At 44.3% G+C, this 13,332-nt stretch overlaps 3 protein-coding genes and 1 pseudogene across 3 annotated transcripts; 3 read left to right on the plus strand and 1 right to left on the minus strand.

Moving 5' to 3' along the window:
- Positions 1 to 1,447: 1,447 nt before the first annotated feature.
- LOC121054306 lies at positions 1,448 to 2,546 on the plus strand. Its single transcript, XM_040523731.1, has 2 exons — positions 1,448 to 1,705; positions 2,154 to 2,546. Exons 1-2 carry the CDS (start codon positions 1,449 to 1,451, stop codon positions 2,245 to 2,247), a joined length of 351 nt encoding a protein of 116 aa, XP_040379665.1. The 5' UTR covers position 1,448; the 3' UTR covers positions 2,248 to 2,546.
- A 1,066-nt stretch (positions 2,547 to 3,612) lies between these two features.
- LOC102703772 lies at positions 3,613 to 5,649 on the plus strand (annotated as a pseudogene).
- Positions 5,650 to 6,741: 1,092 nt separating this feature from the next.
- Positions 6,742 to 9,789, plus strand: LOC102704052 (indole-3-acetate O-methyltransferase 1-like). The gene is made up of 3 exons (XM_006652914.3): positions 6,742 to 7,044; positions 7,172 to 7,606; positions 8,959 to 9,789. The coding sequence occupies exons 1-3, from the start codon at positions 6,961 to 6,963 to the stop codon at positions 9,592 to 9,594; spliced, it is 1,155 nt and encodes a 384-aa protein (XP_006652977.3). The 5' UTR covers positions 6,742 to 6,960; the 3' UTR covers positions 9,595 to 9,789.
- Positions 9,790 to 12,451: 2,662 nt separating this feature from the next.
- LOC102704331 (pterocarpan synthase 1-like) lies at positions 12,452 to 13,236 on the minus strand. Its single transcript, XM_006652915.3, has 2 exons — positions 13,009 to 13,236; positions 12,452 to 12,894 (listed from the first exon to the last, which is right to left on the minus strand). The coding sequence occupies exons 1-2, from the start codon at positions 13,161 to 13,163 to the stop codon at positions 12,543 to 12,545; spliced, it is 507 nt and encodes a 168-aa protein (XP_006652978.1). The 5' UTR covers positions 13,164 to 13,236; the 3' UTR covers positions 12,452 to 12,542.
- Between the last annotated feature and the right edge of the window lie 96 nt (positions 13,237 to 13,332).

Below are 13,332 nucleotides of genomic sequence, written 5' to 3' on the forward strand. Positions count from 1 at the left end.
CTTTTGGAGTGAGGATTTTAATCATGCCTAAAAAAATCTGATTAGGAAGGGGAAAAAAGAGCAGAATTTCAAATATGAGGGTATCTTTTTTACTTGTTAAGGAAAAAGTCAAACGATCGATATATTTGCAAAGAAAAAATAACTTATGAATAAAAATGTTATATGTATGTTCTTAGTGATATAAAAGCAAATGGTGAAAAAATAAAATACAACAAAAAATTTCAAAATAACTTTAAATTTAAAGTAAAAAAAATAAATTTGGCTTATAAACTAAATATAAGTGAAAAGAGAATACATGTGTTTTTTATTTGTGCCGACAGATATAAATGGGACAAAACGAATTACTCTGTTCATCCCAAAATAATTCTACTCTGTACTACACACTATTTATTTTGAAATCAAACAATTTCTCTGCCTACCCCATCATTTCAACCATTCATAACCATTTTTATCTATTTCTATCACTTATATTCTATTCTCAAACAATCATAATAAGTTTTCAATCATTCCATCTACATTTTTTTAATCTTTGTACCCAGTTTTAGAATAGTTAGGTTTTGGTCTATTTCAGGGGCGGATCTACCACCGGGACTAGGACTAGACATCCAATCTGCGCCAGTGAAGCCCCTTAGCCCCCGCAACAAAATTTCTAGCATTAATCAAGAAAACGAAGAGCTGAAAGTAGTTTTCTTTTGTCTAGCCCCTTCTAATATTTTTTTGAATCTGCCTCTGGTCTATTTTGTTAATGAAATTTCCAATTATTTCCTACACTTCAAGCATTGAGCACCTAAACCGCCATAGCACCGCCTTCCGATATAAACGCAACGACCCGTAAGCCAGCTATAAGCATATTTTAAAGAGATAAATATAAAAGAAAGAAGAGAGAAGCTGCACAGAGACTCTAAGACAAGACAGAGAGTATATGACATGTGGGACCATATACTAATGTTTTATAGACAACTATTATATAAATTGACTATTAGATTGACTATAAATAAATTGGAGCCAGTAGTTGGCTATACTATTGCACTTGCTCTAAAGCTTGCTCAAGAATAAACGTGTCCTAATCACAATCCTTGCGCGACAAGCAATCGCCGAGCCGAACCGACATCAGTTTGGCTGCGTCTCCAACGAGTCTCCGTTCTATAAAACGTCTGTCTTTCGAGCGTTCACTAAATCGTTCGTTAACCCGGATCGATTGACTTGTTTGGATCGCCATGGATGCATTTGGAGATGTTGACATCGATCTAGACGGCTTCGGCTTCGACTTCGATTTCGACCTGCCCGCCGCCGCCGACGAGTTCGTTGTGTGCGAAGCCGGTGGCGACGAGAAGCCCGCGGTCTCTGCTTTGTACTTGGACTCGGGAACACCTGGGCGTGGAGGCTGCGGAGAAGGCTCGCTGGATTCCGCCGTGACAGATGGGTCGCTGGCGTTCGGAGACGGCTCGATGTCGGACTACGTGAGCGAGCTGGAGAGGTTTCTCATGGAGGAGGAGGAGGACGGCGAGGAGGTCTTCGGCCCCGACGGCGAAAGGAAAATGGAGGACCTCACCGTCGCCGCCTACAGTCATTTTTCTGATGACAACACCGTCGCGGCGACCACCGATGGCGGCGGTGATCCGGGGGTGACGTCGACGCCTCCTGCGGCGGCGGCGGATGACCTTGATGCGCCCGAGGATGAAGCGACCTCGAGGAAGCGCAAGAGGTATGGATGAATTTTACGGCTTTTGAATGGATCCATGCGTGACTTTTTTATATATGTTTATTTCGTCGGAAACGAAAGGAATGAAACAATCTGTATATAATTAGAGAACAATCATCAGTTTGAACAAACTGATTAGTTGATTGTCAACTTGATCTGCGTGTTTTAGTACAGTCGGTCAATCCGTCACTTCTTTTTCTGAAAATTTTGTCAATCATTAGCTTAAATGATAGATCTGTCTCACTCACCTAGTTTTAGATCAGGTATATATATGTAAAATTCCTGTGTTTCCCCAAAAAGAGTCTTTCTCTGTTCTAATCTGTATAAGAAACTCTTGTCTGTTTTAACTTTATTTGCGTGCTTGTATGTTCTTGATGGCAAAATTCGCCTTGATCTTACTGTTGGTAAATGATAAACTAATACGAGTACTTCGTAAATACGTGATTCACAGCATGGTACTTGCTTTCACGGTTTTAATTGTGATTCACGGGGCCAATCCAAGCAAGAAAAGGATCTGGAAGCTGAAATTAAAGTGTAAAAAATGACAGCGTTGAGAGCCATGGAAGGGATCCCAATACGAGGCTGATTGGATACTCTGTCTAGGACAGCAGCTCATCAGGTGGAGTATCATTAATCAATTTGATCATGGCATCTCTGAACAAGGTTATATTTAATTAATTGATTCCAAAAAATTGTTCGTAGCACTAACTGACCACATGGCACATGCATCATGTATGTTGCATACTTACATCTATCGTCTTAGAGCAAATATAACAGCAGACTATAAGACACAGTTAAAGGACATGTTCAACAGTAGAGCCACGTCAGCAACAAGAGTCTATTTTAAAATGATACGTACAAAGGTAGAGTCAGGTGTGGTCTCTTCATTAATACAATAAAATATTTTTTATTAAGCTAGTTTACTTTTTATACATTACCATGTAAGAAAGTTTCCGTAAATGCTAAGAATCGACTCTAAGCCGTTGTCATGCATAACAACAGTTTTTCTCTCTCCTTCTCTCTTTTTCCTCCACGTGACGATTGAGAGAGTCAGCTAATAGACACCTTTGTATGTGCCCTAAATGCTGAGGTGTAGGAGGGAAACAGTTTTTTAGCACACGGGTGTATATACACCCGTTGCTTGCATGCCATCTAAATAATCATCAAAATATGAAAATATTTAACAAGGTAATTTAATATGAGTTATATCACTCCACCAACATACAAGTTTAAATTCATCTTCTACAAGTTGTAGCAAAATAACAAAAAAATTATGAATATGAGTATAGTTAGTTTTAGTTTTATTTGTTTTTTTGCTACAACTTGTAGAAGTTGAATTTAAACTTGCATGTTTGTGGAGTGATATAACTCATATTAATCTATCTTGTCAATTTTTTTCATATTTTTTATAATTATTTAGATGACATGCAAGCACATGGGTGTAGGTACACCCGTGTGCTAAAAACTGTTTTCCGGTGGAGGAGAGAGAGAAGAAGTGGGATGTAAACTTATAGCCGACTCGACCACAAGAAAAAAATATATATGAGAGAGATAAGTGGGTCATATATTACTAATGAAGAACTAACTATTATATAAATGGACTAAAAGAATTCTATAGAGAATCTCCCAGTCGACTTGCTCTTATGGTACTATGTCTACTTACACAAATAGTTGTAGGCCGATTATATACGCCAAACACAAAACCGGCTTTCCAGTAGCTTTGCTCCACTGCTCTTGAATCTTGATAGTGCTCTAGCCTCTAGCTAGGAAAGGTGAATTCAAGATGCAAGACATGAAGAACGCCTTCTGCATGGAGGGTGGGCACGGTGAGTCGAGTTACATCAACAACAGCCAACCTCAGATAACAAAATCTAAGCTTCATTGCCTTGAGAATGGTTTTCTGTAGTTCAAATCAAGAACCCAATTAGAGTTTAGTATTTATCTTTGGTAAGTACTGGCAATAAGATGCTTGCAGACCAGAAGCCTGCAAACGATGCTGCCCGCCCTCAAGGAGACACTGGACAGGGTCCAGCTCCCTCGCCGTCGCCGGCCGGCCGAGAAGCTTCTTCTGACGGCGGCCGACCTCGGCTGCGCCTGCGGGCTCAACACGCTCGTCATCGCTGACACGATCGTCCAGCACATGACCAGGATGTGCGGCGCCAGCTGCAGCACGGAGTTCTGCTTCTACTTCTCCGATCTCCCTGGCAATGACTTCAATACCCTCTTCCAGCTTCTATCTCAGCACGCTGCTGCTGCTGCCGGGCTACTTCGCCGCCGCGGTGCCTGGCTCGTTCCATGACCGTCTGTTCCCCGAGCGATCCATCAACGTGTTCACCTCCACCTTCTGCTTGCAATGGCTCTCTCAGGTACTATATTGCCCGAATTCCGAAGTTATGTCTTTGTTAGACCATGCTAGACTTTGGCTTTTTCGGTAAAAAAGTCAAATAATATATTTATAAATAAAAAATAATTTATAAATAAAACATTTATATATGTGTTCTGAGTGATTTTGAGTGATTTAAAAGTTAAAAATAAATAATAAACAAAGATGATAAATAACCTAAATTCTACTCACTCATCTTTTGGCTTATTCCTTAAATAAATTAAATGGTATTTTATAGATAAAAATAATTTATGAATAAACTTTTGTATATGTGTTTTTAGAGATCTAAAAGCAAAATTAAAAAATAAACTAAGATAAAAAAATCACATTTAACTCTAAATTTAAGGTTAAAAATTTAAATTTTGGCTTATAAGTATAAGAAAATAAAAGATTAGGCCACAGTGATCTTTTGATGACTTTGGATCAAACTTTTTTCTTGTTCCCACATCCCACCCTGAAAAATGGCAGGATTGATGTCATTCAACCTGGTGTCTTGTTGATCTCTTGAATGCTGTACCCGACACATGCACAGCATGTGCCCATTGCAAGTTTTTTCTAAAAATAAAAATAGAAGTCAAGGGTCAGTTTTGCCTAACAAATCCTGCTCAGAGTGTAGTGAAGAATATTAATTACACAGGTCCCCGAAGGAGTTGCTGACAAGCAATCGCCGGCATACAACAAGGGGAAGGTGTTCGTGCACGGCGCCTCTGATGCAACGGGCGCGGCGTACCGATGGCAGTTCCATTCCGACATGGCGCGCTTCCTACGCTGTCGCGCCGCCGAGCTGAGCAGCGGTGGCGCCATGTTCCTCGTCTGCCTCGGCCGGCCGTCGTCCGTCAGCTCGACCGACCAAGGCGGCGCGCAGCTTCTGTACGGCGCCATGTTCGAAGACGCGTGGAACGACCTCGTCGACGGCGAGGTGATCGACGGCGAGAAGATGGACGGCTTCAACGTCCCCGCGTACGCCGCGACGCTGGAGGAGTTCAGGGAGGCCGTGGACGCCGACGGCTCGTTCGAGATCAACCGGCTGGAGCTCGCGATGGGGAACCCCATCGTGGCGGACGGCCCCGATGGGCCCCGCGCCGTCGGGCGCACGGTGGCGAACTACGTGCGCTCGCTCCTCGGGCCGCTCGTCGTGGCGCACGTCGGCGGGGCAGTGGCTGACGAGCTGTTCGTCCGGATGCAGGGTCACGCGGAAGCGCGCGCCCAGGAGCTCGTGGAGAAGATGCGATTCCCCCACATCGTGTGCTCCCTCACGCTCGCTTAGTCAGTCTTGTTGCGGCAGTTTTATATTTGTTGGGTCCAGTTGGATGTGGACTCTCTGCTATCTGAAACAAAAAGACTATGCGTACGATCTTCCGTTTATAAAATTTGTACGATCAAACGAGATGTCTTGCGTTTGTTTACGATGATGAATCACTCCTCCTCCATAGTAAACACAGAGAGAACACTGTTTGATTGTACAAACTTTGTAAACGGGAGTTTGTACGTAAGGGTTTGGTTCAAAAATCAAAATGGGTTGAAAATATAATTGTATAGGGTTTTGAGCTAAAAAAATTTAAGAATTAAATAAGAGCAATTTTATCATCCTTAAGTAGGTACCAAGAGGTACCACTGTTTTATATGTAAAATTTGATACCTCTTGTATCTTAGGTACTAGAAGATACCAAATTTTATATAGAAAAGAGTTAGAAAAAAAGCTCATTAAATAAGGTTGTGAAAGAAGCCAAGAGTCTTGGTCCATTAGAGCAGGTACAATAGTAGGGCTATAAGTCAGACATAAGCATATTTTAAGGTGATAAGAGAGAAGAGAGAAGGGCAACGGGCTAAAGGTTTGTAGCCAGTTGCAGCACAAACTCTAAGACTCATGCGTGTATGACATGTGAAACCGGATATCAATGATATATATGGTATTGTGTGAATTGACTATTAAATTGGCTATAGACAATTTATAGCCAACAGTTGGCTACACTATTGAACTTGCTTTTAACACTTTCAGATAAGCCACGTCAATTCATACAAAGACTGTTGTGATCTTTTTCTAGCATTATATATTTTCATAATAGTTATTTACTGATATAAACAATGGAATTAAGTAATTCTAGGGTGTGCGGATGCGATTTGGAAAGTAAATAAAAAAGAAAGTAAACATGATTAAGCTAATTAATCTAAGGTAGGAAGGTGATCGATTCGTGCTGGCGTCACGGATGCACACGCCGTAGACTTTTTGCTATGTTTCAATGCCGAGGGTGAGCTGACGGATACTTTGTTTGGTTTGAATAAAACAAATGGTTGAAAGGACGATTTTATTTATTAAAATATTTTTAGAAAATATGGGCATGAAAAATAAGAGTAGAGGCGGAGATCGAAAAGAACACAGCATAAAAGCATATTGTCCCAACCATGGAGTAATTTCTTTAGGAAGCGACCTTACAGCAGTCAGTACTCAGTAGGTCATAAACATTTCCAGGTCAACTAGGCATCGGTATCATGCAACCCATGCATGGCTGCAATGAACTTCGCCATCCACGTGCTCCTCGTGACCTCGTCAGTACACATGAGTCGTGTGTTCTCCTGTTCCTCTCTATCCCTTGTTTCGCACTAACAACATATATATTACATGTCTTTGGTTCAAAAACAGTGGTACGGATCTTAATTAAAATTGACTTATCATTCCTGGTCAAGAGAAAAAAAAACAGCATTTGTGTGTTCAGAGAAATGGTTTAAGGTTACACGGTGACCCAGTTATATATGTGGTCTCGATACATCGCGAACAGCTCGCCCATTCGATCTAATTACCTAAACACTCGGAAACAAAACTATACATATACACCTCGATTCTATTTCTCCCCGTCGTGCAGTGAATTAATTCAAGATGCAAGAACAGGACATCAAGAACGTCTTCTGCATGGTGGGTGGGCAGGGGGAGTCCAGTTACATCAACAACAGCCAATCTCAGGTAACAAATTAATTAAGCTAGACTAATTATTGCAAAGTATATATATATTAGAGATGTAATTAGTAAGATTGCATGCATGGCGTCTGATCGTCGAGCCAAAATTAAACTGCCGGCTGGTGCGGTGCAGTCCAGAAACCTGAAAATGATGCTGTATGCGCTCGAGGAGACGCTGGACAAGATCCATCTCCCTCGCCGCCGGCCGCCGGGGAGGAAGCCTCTCCTGGCGGCCGCCGACCTGGGATGCTCCTGCGGCCACAACACGCTCCTCATCGCTGATGCGATCGTCGACCACGTGACCAAGCTGTGTGGCACCTCCGGCGGCAATGGCGACGCCGCCGCCGCTGATCCGGAGTTCTGCTTCTACTTCTCCGACCTCCCGAGCAACGACTTCAACACGCTGTTCCACCTCCTCCCGCAGCACGCCGCGGCAACGGCAGCGGCCGCGGGTAACGGCCGGCGCTACTTCGCCGCCGCCGTACCTGGCTCGTTCCATGACCGCCTGTTCCCCGAGCAGTCTATCGACGTGTTCACCTCCACCTTCTCCTTGCACTGGCTCTCTCAGGTATGCACAAGTATAATGTTTATCTTATGAGTTTTTTTTCTCATTCTTGAGATGGTACAGGAGGTACCACTGTTTTCTATATAAAATTTGATATCTTTCGGTATCTAAGATATTCAGATGTACCAAATTTTATATAAAAAACAGTTATCTCTTGGTACCTTTTTAAGAATAGTAAAATTATTGTTATCTTATTATCTATAATACATTTGGGATATAGATCTAATTGTCGTGAATCATCCACTTTGTATTGATTTATGTTCTCCTGCCAGATTCCATCACGTAATATCCGTACGACTTTGTCATATCAATTGCACGTTTGTGATTGCTTAATTTCACCTCTACATTCTTTTACCAAGTATTTCTAATACTAGCTTTTTTAATATCCTTGAAAAAGAATCACAAGGTACCATATTTTTTAACGTAAGTATCTTAAGGTAGTAGAATTTTGTACTAAAATTTTAGGTACCTCGAGGTATTTTATCTTTCTAAGAATGGTAAAAAACTGTTCTACTACATGACGCTATTGATGAGACATAGGGTTTGATTATTAGTCTTACTTAAAAATTAGTGTTTGTATGTAAAAATAGAAGACAAGCTTAACTTGTTTTTAACAATACAATTTAAAAAATCATAATAAAACAAGCAATACTTGCATAGTATTTTTAACAAGACAGGTAGTAAAGCACATCAAGTCCAAAAGTTCATTTTGAAAAAGATGGACAGTAAAATATTATGTCCAAAAGTTAACAGTACACTCGTATTTTCGTTTTTGCTTATACTTATAATCTAAATTTAAAATTTACAGTTGATTTTGTTTTTTTGTCATAGCTTATGTTTTAAGCTTAGTATTTAAATCACCAAGAACACATGTATAAAAGTTATATTCATATTTTTTTTTACTTTTGCTGTTGATTAAACGCTTAATTTTTTTGTTCTTCAATCAAACACGCGCGTAATGCATGAGGGAGGACGTCTATGTGCTTTGACTTGTGTGCACGTTTTTAAATTATCATCCCATGACAATGACTAGATTTGATTGATGGAATTAAAATTTTTAAACATTTGATCAGTAGATGAACCTATTTTTTTTCACTTATAAGGACGTAGCGTTGCTCTTTCCCTCGCAAAGTCAAACCATGAACACCGGCGTCATCTCGTTTATTAAAATATCGCAGAGGGGGAATTATATTTGATTGACCTTTTGGCAGATTAGTCCTGTCCTGAGCTTTAGTACTTCGAAGTTTTTTCCTTCTTGATGTCACCATGGACATGGATTGATCCGAACGTGTCCTTCAACGTGTGGATTGACCGGAAGGAGTTAGTTTAATTACTTGGTTTAATTAATTACACAGGTGCCGGAAGGAGTTGCCGACAAGCGATCGCCGGCATACAACAAGGGGAAGGTGTTCGCGCACGGCGCCTCCGAGGAGACGGGCGCGGCGTACCGGAGGCAGTTCTGGTCCGACGTGTCGCGCTTCCTAGGCTGCCGCGCCGTCGAGCTAAAGCCCGGCGGTGCCATCTTCGTCGTCTTCCTCGGACGGCCGTCGTCCACCCGCGGCCCCACCGACCAGGGCTACATGGTGGAAGAGTACGGGGGCTTGCTCGAGGACGCATGGGGCGACCTCGTCGAGGAGGGGGTGGTCGACGGCGAGGAGATGGACAGCTTCAACGTCCCGCTGTACGCCGCGACGGTGGAGGAGTTCAGGGAGGCCGTGGACGCCGACGGCTCGTTCGAGATCAACCGGCTGGAGCTCGTGATGGGAAGCCTTCCCGCCGTGGACGTGGGCCCCGCCGACCGCGGCGCGGTCGGGCGCACGGCGGCGAACTTCTTGCGCGCGCTGCTCGGGCCGCTCGTCGACGCGCACGTCGGCAGGGCGGTGGCGGACGAGCTGTTCGTCCGGGTGCAGCGCCGCGGGGAAGCGCGTGCCGAGGAGCTCGTCGACGGGATGCGCTTCCCGCATATCCTGTGCTCCCTTTCGCTGGCGTGACCGGAAATTGAAGTACGTATTGGACGGTCTTATACGTAATGTTATTACTCCTATTTCATTATGAAGGAATAAAAATGTTTGTGTTTAGTGAATTTAATTTGGGCCTAACTATGTACTGTTGGAGACAGCCCGTGAACATTATTGTTGGGCCAAGTAGGCCTTGAACGTTCCAATGAAATCTCATTATATAGTTTACATGTACTAATAATGAAAAGGCATAAGCTTTAAAAAAGGTTTTTCTAATCCTCCTTTTAGCTTTTTTACCACCTTAGGGTGGGAGATACCAAAATCCTATCCATTCGTTGAGGCAGATTCAAGGGTTAAAAAGATGGGTTAATTAGATCATGCCATTGTAAATATGCTAGTTTAGACAAATACCATTATAATTCAACTATTTGTAAACATGTCATTACAATTATGTCTCAATTAGAGACATGTCATTTTCTACCCCTTGAAGGTTGTTGGGCCCACATGACAGACCAATATATTTCCATATAACCTAAAATGTCCCTATTTATATTTATTCTCGTCACTGTACATATCGGTCTCGTCTCCACGCCGTCGCCGCGCCGGCCGGCCTCCCTCGTCGACGTGTCGTCGCCGTGCTGGCCAGCCGTCTACTCCACCGTCCGCGCCGGCCACCCATCGTACTCGTCTCCGTGCTGGTCGGCTACTCCCGTTGACCCACCACCCCATCTCTGCCATGGCGAACTCCATCGAGAACACCTCGTCCCGCGTCTGCGCGCACACCGACGTTTTGTCGCACCTGAGCTGCTCAACCTTATCACACCTCACGAACAGGCCTTTCCCCCGCTGCTTCACCGTCGGATCCGGCGAAAGCGATGCGATGCATGTCAGGGACGATGTGGTTCCATTGCCGCCGCCACAATTCGTCGTGTGGAGCATGGCCTCGATGAGACGTTGTAGTTGGCTCGTGGCTTTCCGGCAGCTACGGAGGAACATGCTGCAGTGCGACGAGACGTCGTAGTTGGCTGTCCTCGTCGTAGCCGCTACGGCTAGCCGGTCGCCGCCGTTGACTCCATCGTCCCCGTGCCGATCGTCGTCGACTTCGCCCGTTGCGGCGCTGGCGCGCCGACCGCCATCGACTCCAACCATCACGCGTGCCGGCCGGCCTCCTCGCCCGCCACGTCCCCAGCCCGCCGCCCTCCCGCCTCACCTTCTTCTGCTCTGGTCAGCTCCCTCGTCCTCGTACTGAGATTGAGGAATTTTCCCTGGGGCATTTTAGGGTATGTTTGGTTGGTGGTAAAGGTGGGATGAAATATGACCTTCCATATTTTTGGGATATGGCGATTCAATTTTATGTTTGATTAGATTGATAGGATAATCTAATTTTTTGTTTGGTTTTTTTGGTTGGATGGATGGGATGGACATATTGAATTACTAATAAATAATAATATAAATTAATTATCATAGATTTTATCGTAATTAATATAAATTATCAATTAAATATATCTATCATCATTAATTAACACTAATTTAAACTTGGTAATTACTAATTAATATCAAAACCAGCTAATTATCACTAAACAATCACTAATGATCATGGTTCGCCAATTTGGCCGGATACACCATCCAGCATCTTCGTGGAATATTCCTTTTTGGGCCACCATATCCAGTTTCGCCCACGAACCAAACGCATCAAAAATCTGAACGGCCATCTCCCATCCAGACATATCCCACCAACCAAACACACCCTTAGTCCATACATAAATACAGTATACAACAAATAAGTAAAATGCCTACCCTTAGTAAATACAGTATACAACAAATGAGTAAAATGTCTACTCAAATGTATAAAGTGGCAAAAAAAAGTTCCATCCTATTTGTAATGACATATTTACAAATAGTTAAATTATAATGGTATTTTTCTAAACGTATATTTGTAATGGCATGAATCTAATTATCCCTAAAAAATTCGGTACCAAAGTACCTCCTCGCCGTCCACGTGAGATACATGAGTCATGAGTGGAAGGGCAACATTTTATTTTTCGCATAAACATTCCTCCATTGCAGTGGATAGGATCGTCTCCGGCAGTCAAGGCCAAACATGCAAGGCGACCTTGTGAATCCCAACCTCGTCAACAGTGGCGGGCGGCGCCTCGTTGCCCTCGTTACTACGTGATGGCTGCGACTCCATCCTGTTTGGCAGCAACGCCTCCATCCCGTAGGCGCAAGCGATGCCTCCATCTCAGTGGTACAATGCAGCGCGTGCCGCAGCATCCAACATAGGAAGAGCGGCGAGGAACAGCGCAACACGGCATCAAAGAAGAGAGCGTTCGGCAGAGGCCCATCCATGCCACTGGTATATGGGCCTATGGTTATTTTCTTATTATTTGATGGAACTAACATGTGAGCCTATTATTTTTATTATATTTCCTGATCGGATTGCCATGCAAACGCTAGGTAGAAAGATGACCTGGTCAATATTCCATAGACCCGGTCTTGCGGTTGAGGAATGTGATTGAAACTCGCCCAAAGTTGAAGGATGATGAATAAAGCTTTTTTTCCAAAAATACAATACGTGATTGTGAGCTCTAAAACCCATAGCTGGATTCTATCGTTCTACCACCGCTCCGACTCGGCATACTCTAGAAAAGGAAAATGAGATAGGCCGAGGCACCAAGCCCAAGAAGGAAACAGCCGTGGGCTAAAAAAAATGCGAATTCTGACCGGATCGCGAGCGCTTTAGCCTTTTCACGCGGTCAGGAAACCCAAGCATCGGAGCATCGAGCATGCATTCCATCAAGAAGCTAACCTTTAGCCATGGTCATCGATTGTGTCTACCTTATTCCTGTACTTCTATCCGAACAATCTCGATCGAATGGTAAACACATCAAATTCTCAAACCTTTCGTATAAATGGTATGCTTCAAGCATGCGTACATTATTCAATAGAATGCCACAGAATATATATACACAGTATATGGTTCAATGGTCGAGGGTGAAGTACATGTCGAAGACGACGACGATGGCGGTGTCCGTGGAGCTGAGAAGCCTGCTGGTCATGTACCCGCGAGCGAACCGGAGCTTGCCCGTGCCGCCGACGATGCTCCGCTCCGACGGGCCCGACGCGTTGATGCGCCCCATCGTGGCCAGCGTGCTGCCGCTGTACGCGCCGTAGTCGGAGAAGACGAATTCGATGGCCGCGAGGCCGCCCGTCTCGTCCAGCGACGCGTGCGCCGCGAGGCCCTGCGCCCTCCCGATCAGCCGCGACGCCTGGTCCGGCCCCTCCCGCAGCATGTTGTCGAACACGTTCACGTCGCCGAACGTCGACGAGTTCCTGCCCCCACATGAACGACGAGCCCATCAGTGATCAGCTCACTTATCACTTCATCAGTGTCAGTGGCAGGTAATTGAACAGCATGGCCGCCGTGGCCGTTCCATGGTCGGTTACCGGTGCAGGCTGGCGACGTTGACGACGGTGGCGTTGGGCGTGCCGGCGTCGACCTCGTGGAAGTAGAAGTGGAGGTGGGTCAGCTCGGCATCCACGACGCTGCAGAAAATCGGCAGCAAGCAGAGGACAAGGGGAGGAAACCGAGTAGCGGCCATGGCGTGAGCTAACCTCTTCTGTTCGTGGTGTTACTGTCTTCTGATAGGTGAGCCAATTTTAAGCTGAGGAATGGAAGAGGTTCGCTGTCTAGTCGTCGTTGACATTTGGCTAAGGCAGGGTGGTCTATTACGCTCACGAGAAAAACAAAACAAATAAATAAATTTATTT

The sequence above is a fragment of the Oryza brachyantha genome, chromosome 4 (genome assembly GCF_000231095.2).
Source record: "Oryza brachyantha chromosome 4, ObraRS2, whole genome shotgun sequence".
In the NCBI taxonomy this organism is placed as follows: domain Eukaryota; kingdom Viridiplantae; phylum Streptophyta; class Magnoliopsida; order Poales; family Poaceae; genus Oryza; species Oryza brachyantha.

Coding starts and splice junctions, on each gene's coding strand:
- LOC102704052 (XM_006652914.3), top strand. CDS start 6,961: ATGCAAGAACAGGACATCAAGAACGTCTTCTGCATGGTGGGTGGGCAG. Junction 7,045..7,171: donor TCAACAACAGCCAATCTCAG/GTAACAAATTAA, acceptor GGTGCGGTGCAG/TCCAGAAACCTGAAAATGAT. Junction 7,607..8,958: donor CCTTGCACTGGCTCTCTCAG/GTATGCACAAGT, acceptor TTAATTACACAG/GTGCCGGAAGGAGTTGCCGA.
- LOC121054306 (XM_040523731.1), top strand. CDS start 1,449: ATGTCGGACTACGTGAGCGAGCTGGAGAGGTTTCTCATGGAGGAGGAG. Junction 1,706..2,153: donor ACCTCGAGGAAGCGCAAGAG/GTATGGATGAAT, acceptor CGTGATTCACAG/CATGGTACTTGCTTTCACGG.
- LOC102704331 (XM_006652915.3), bottom strand. CDS start 13,163: ATGGCCGCTACTCGGTTTCCTCCCCTTGTCCTCTGCTTGCTGCCGATT. Junction 12,895..13,008: donor AACGTCGCCAGCCTGCACCG/GTAACCGACCAT, acceptor ATGTGGGGGCAG/GAACTCGTCGACGTTCGGCG.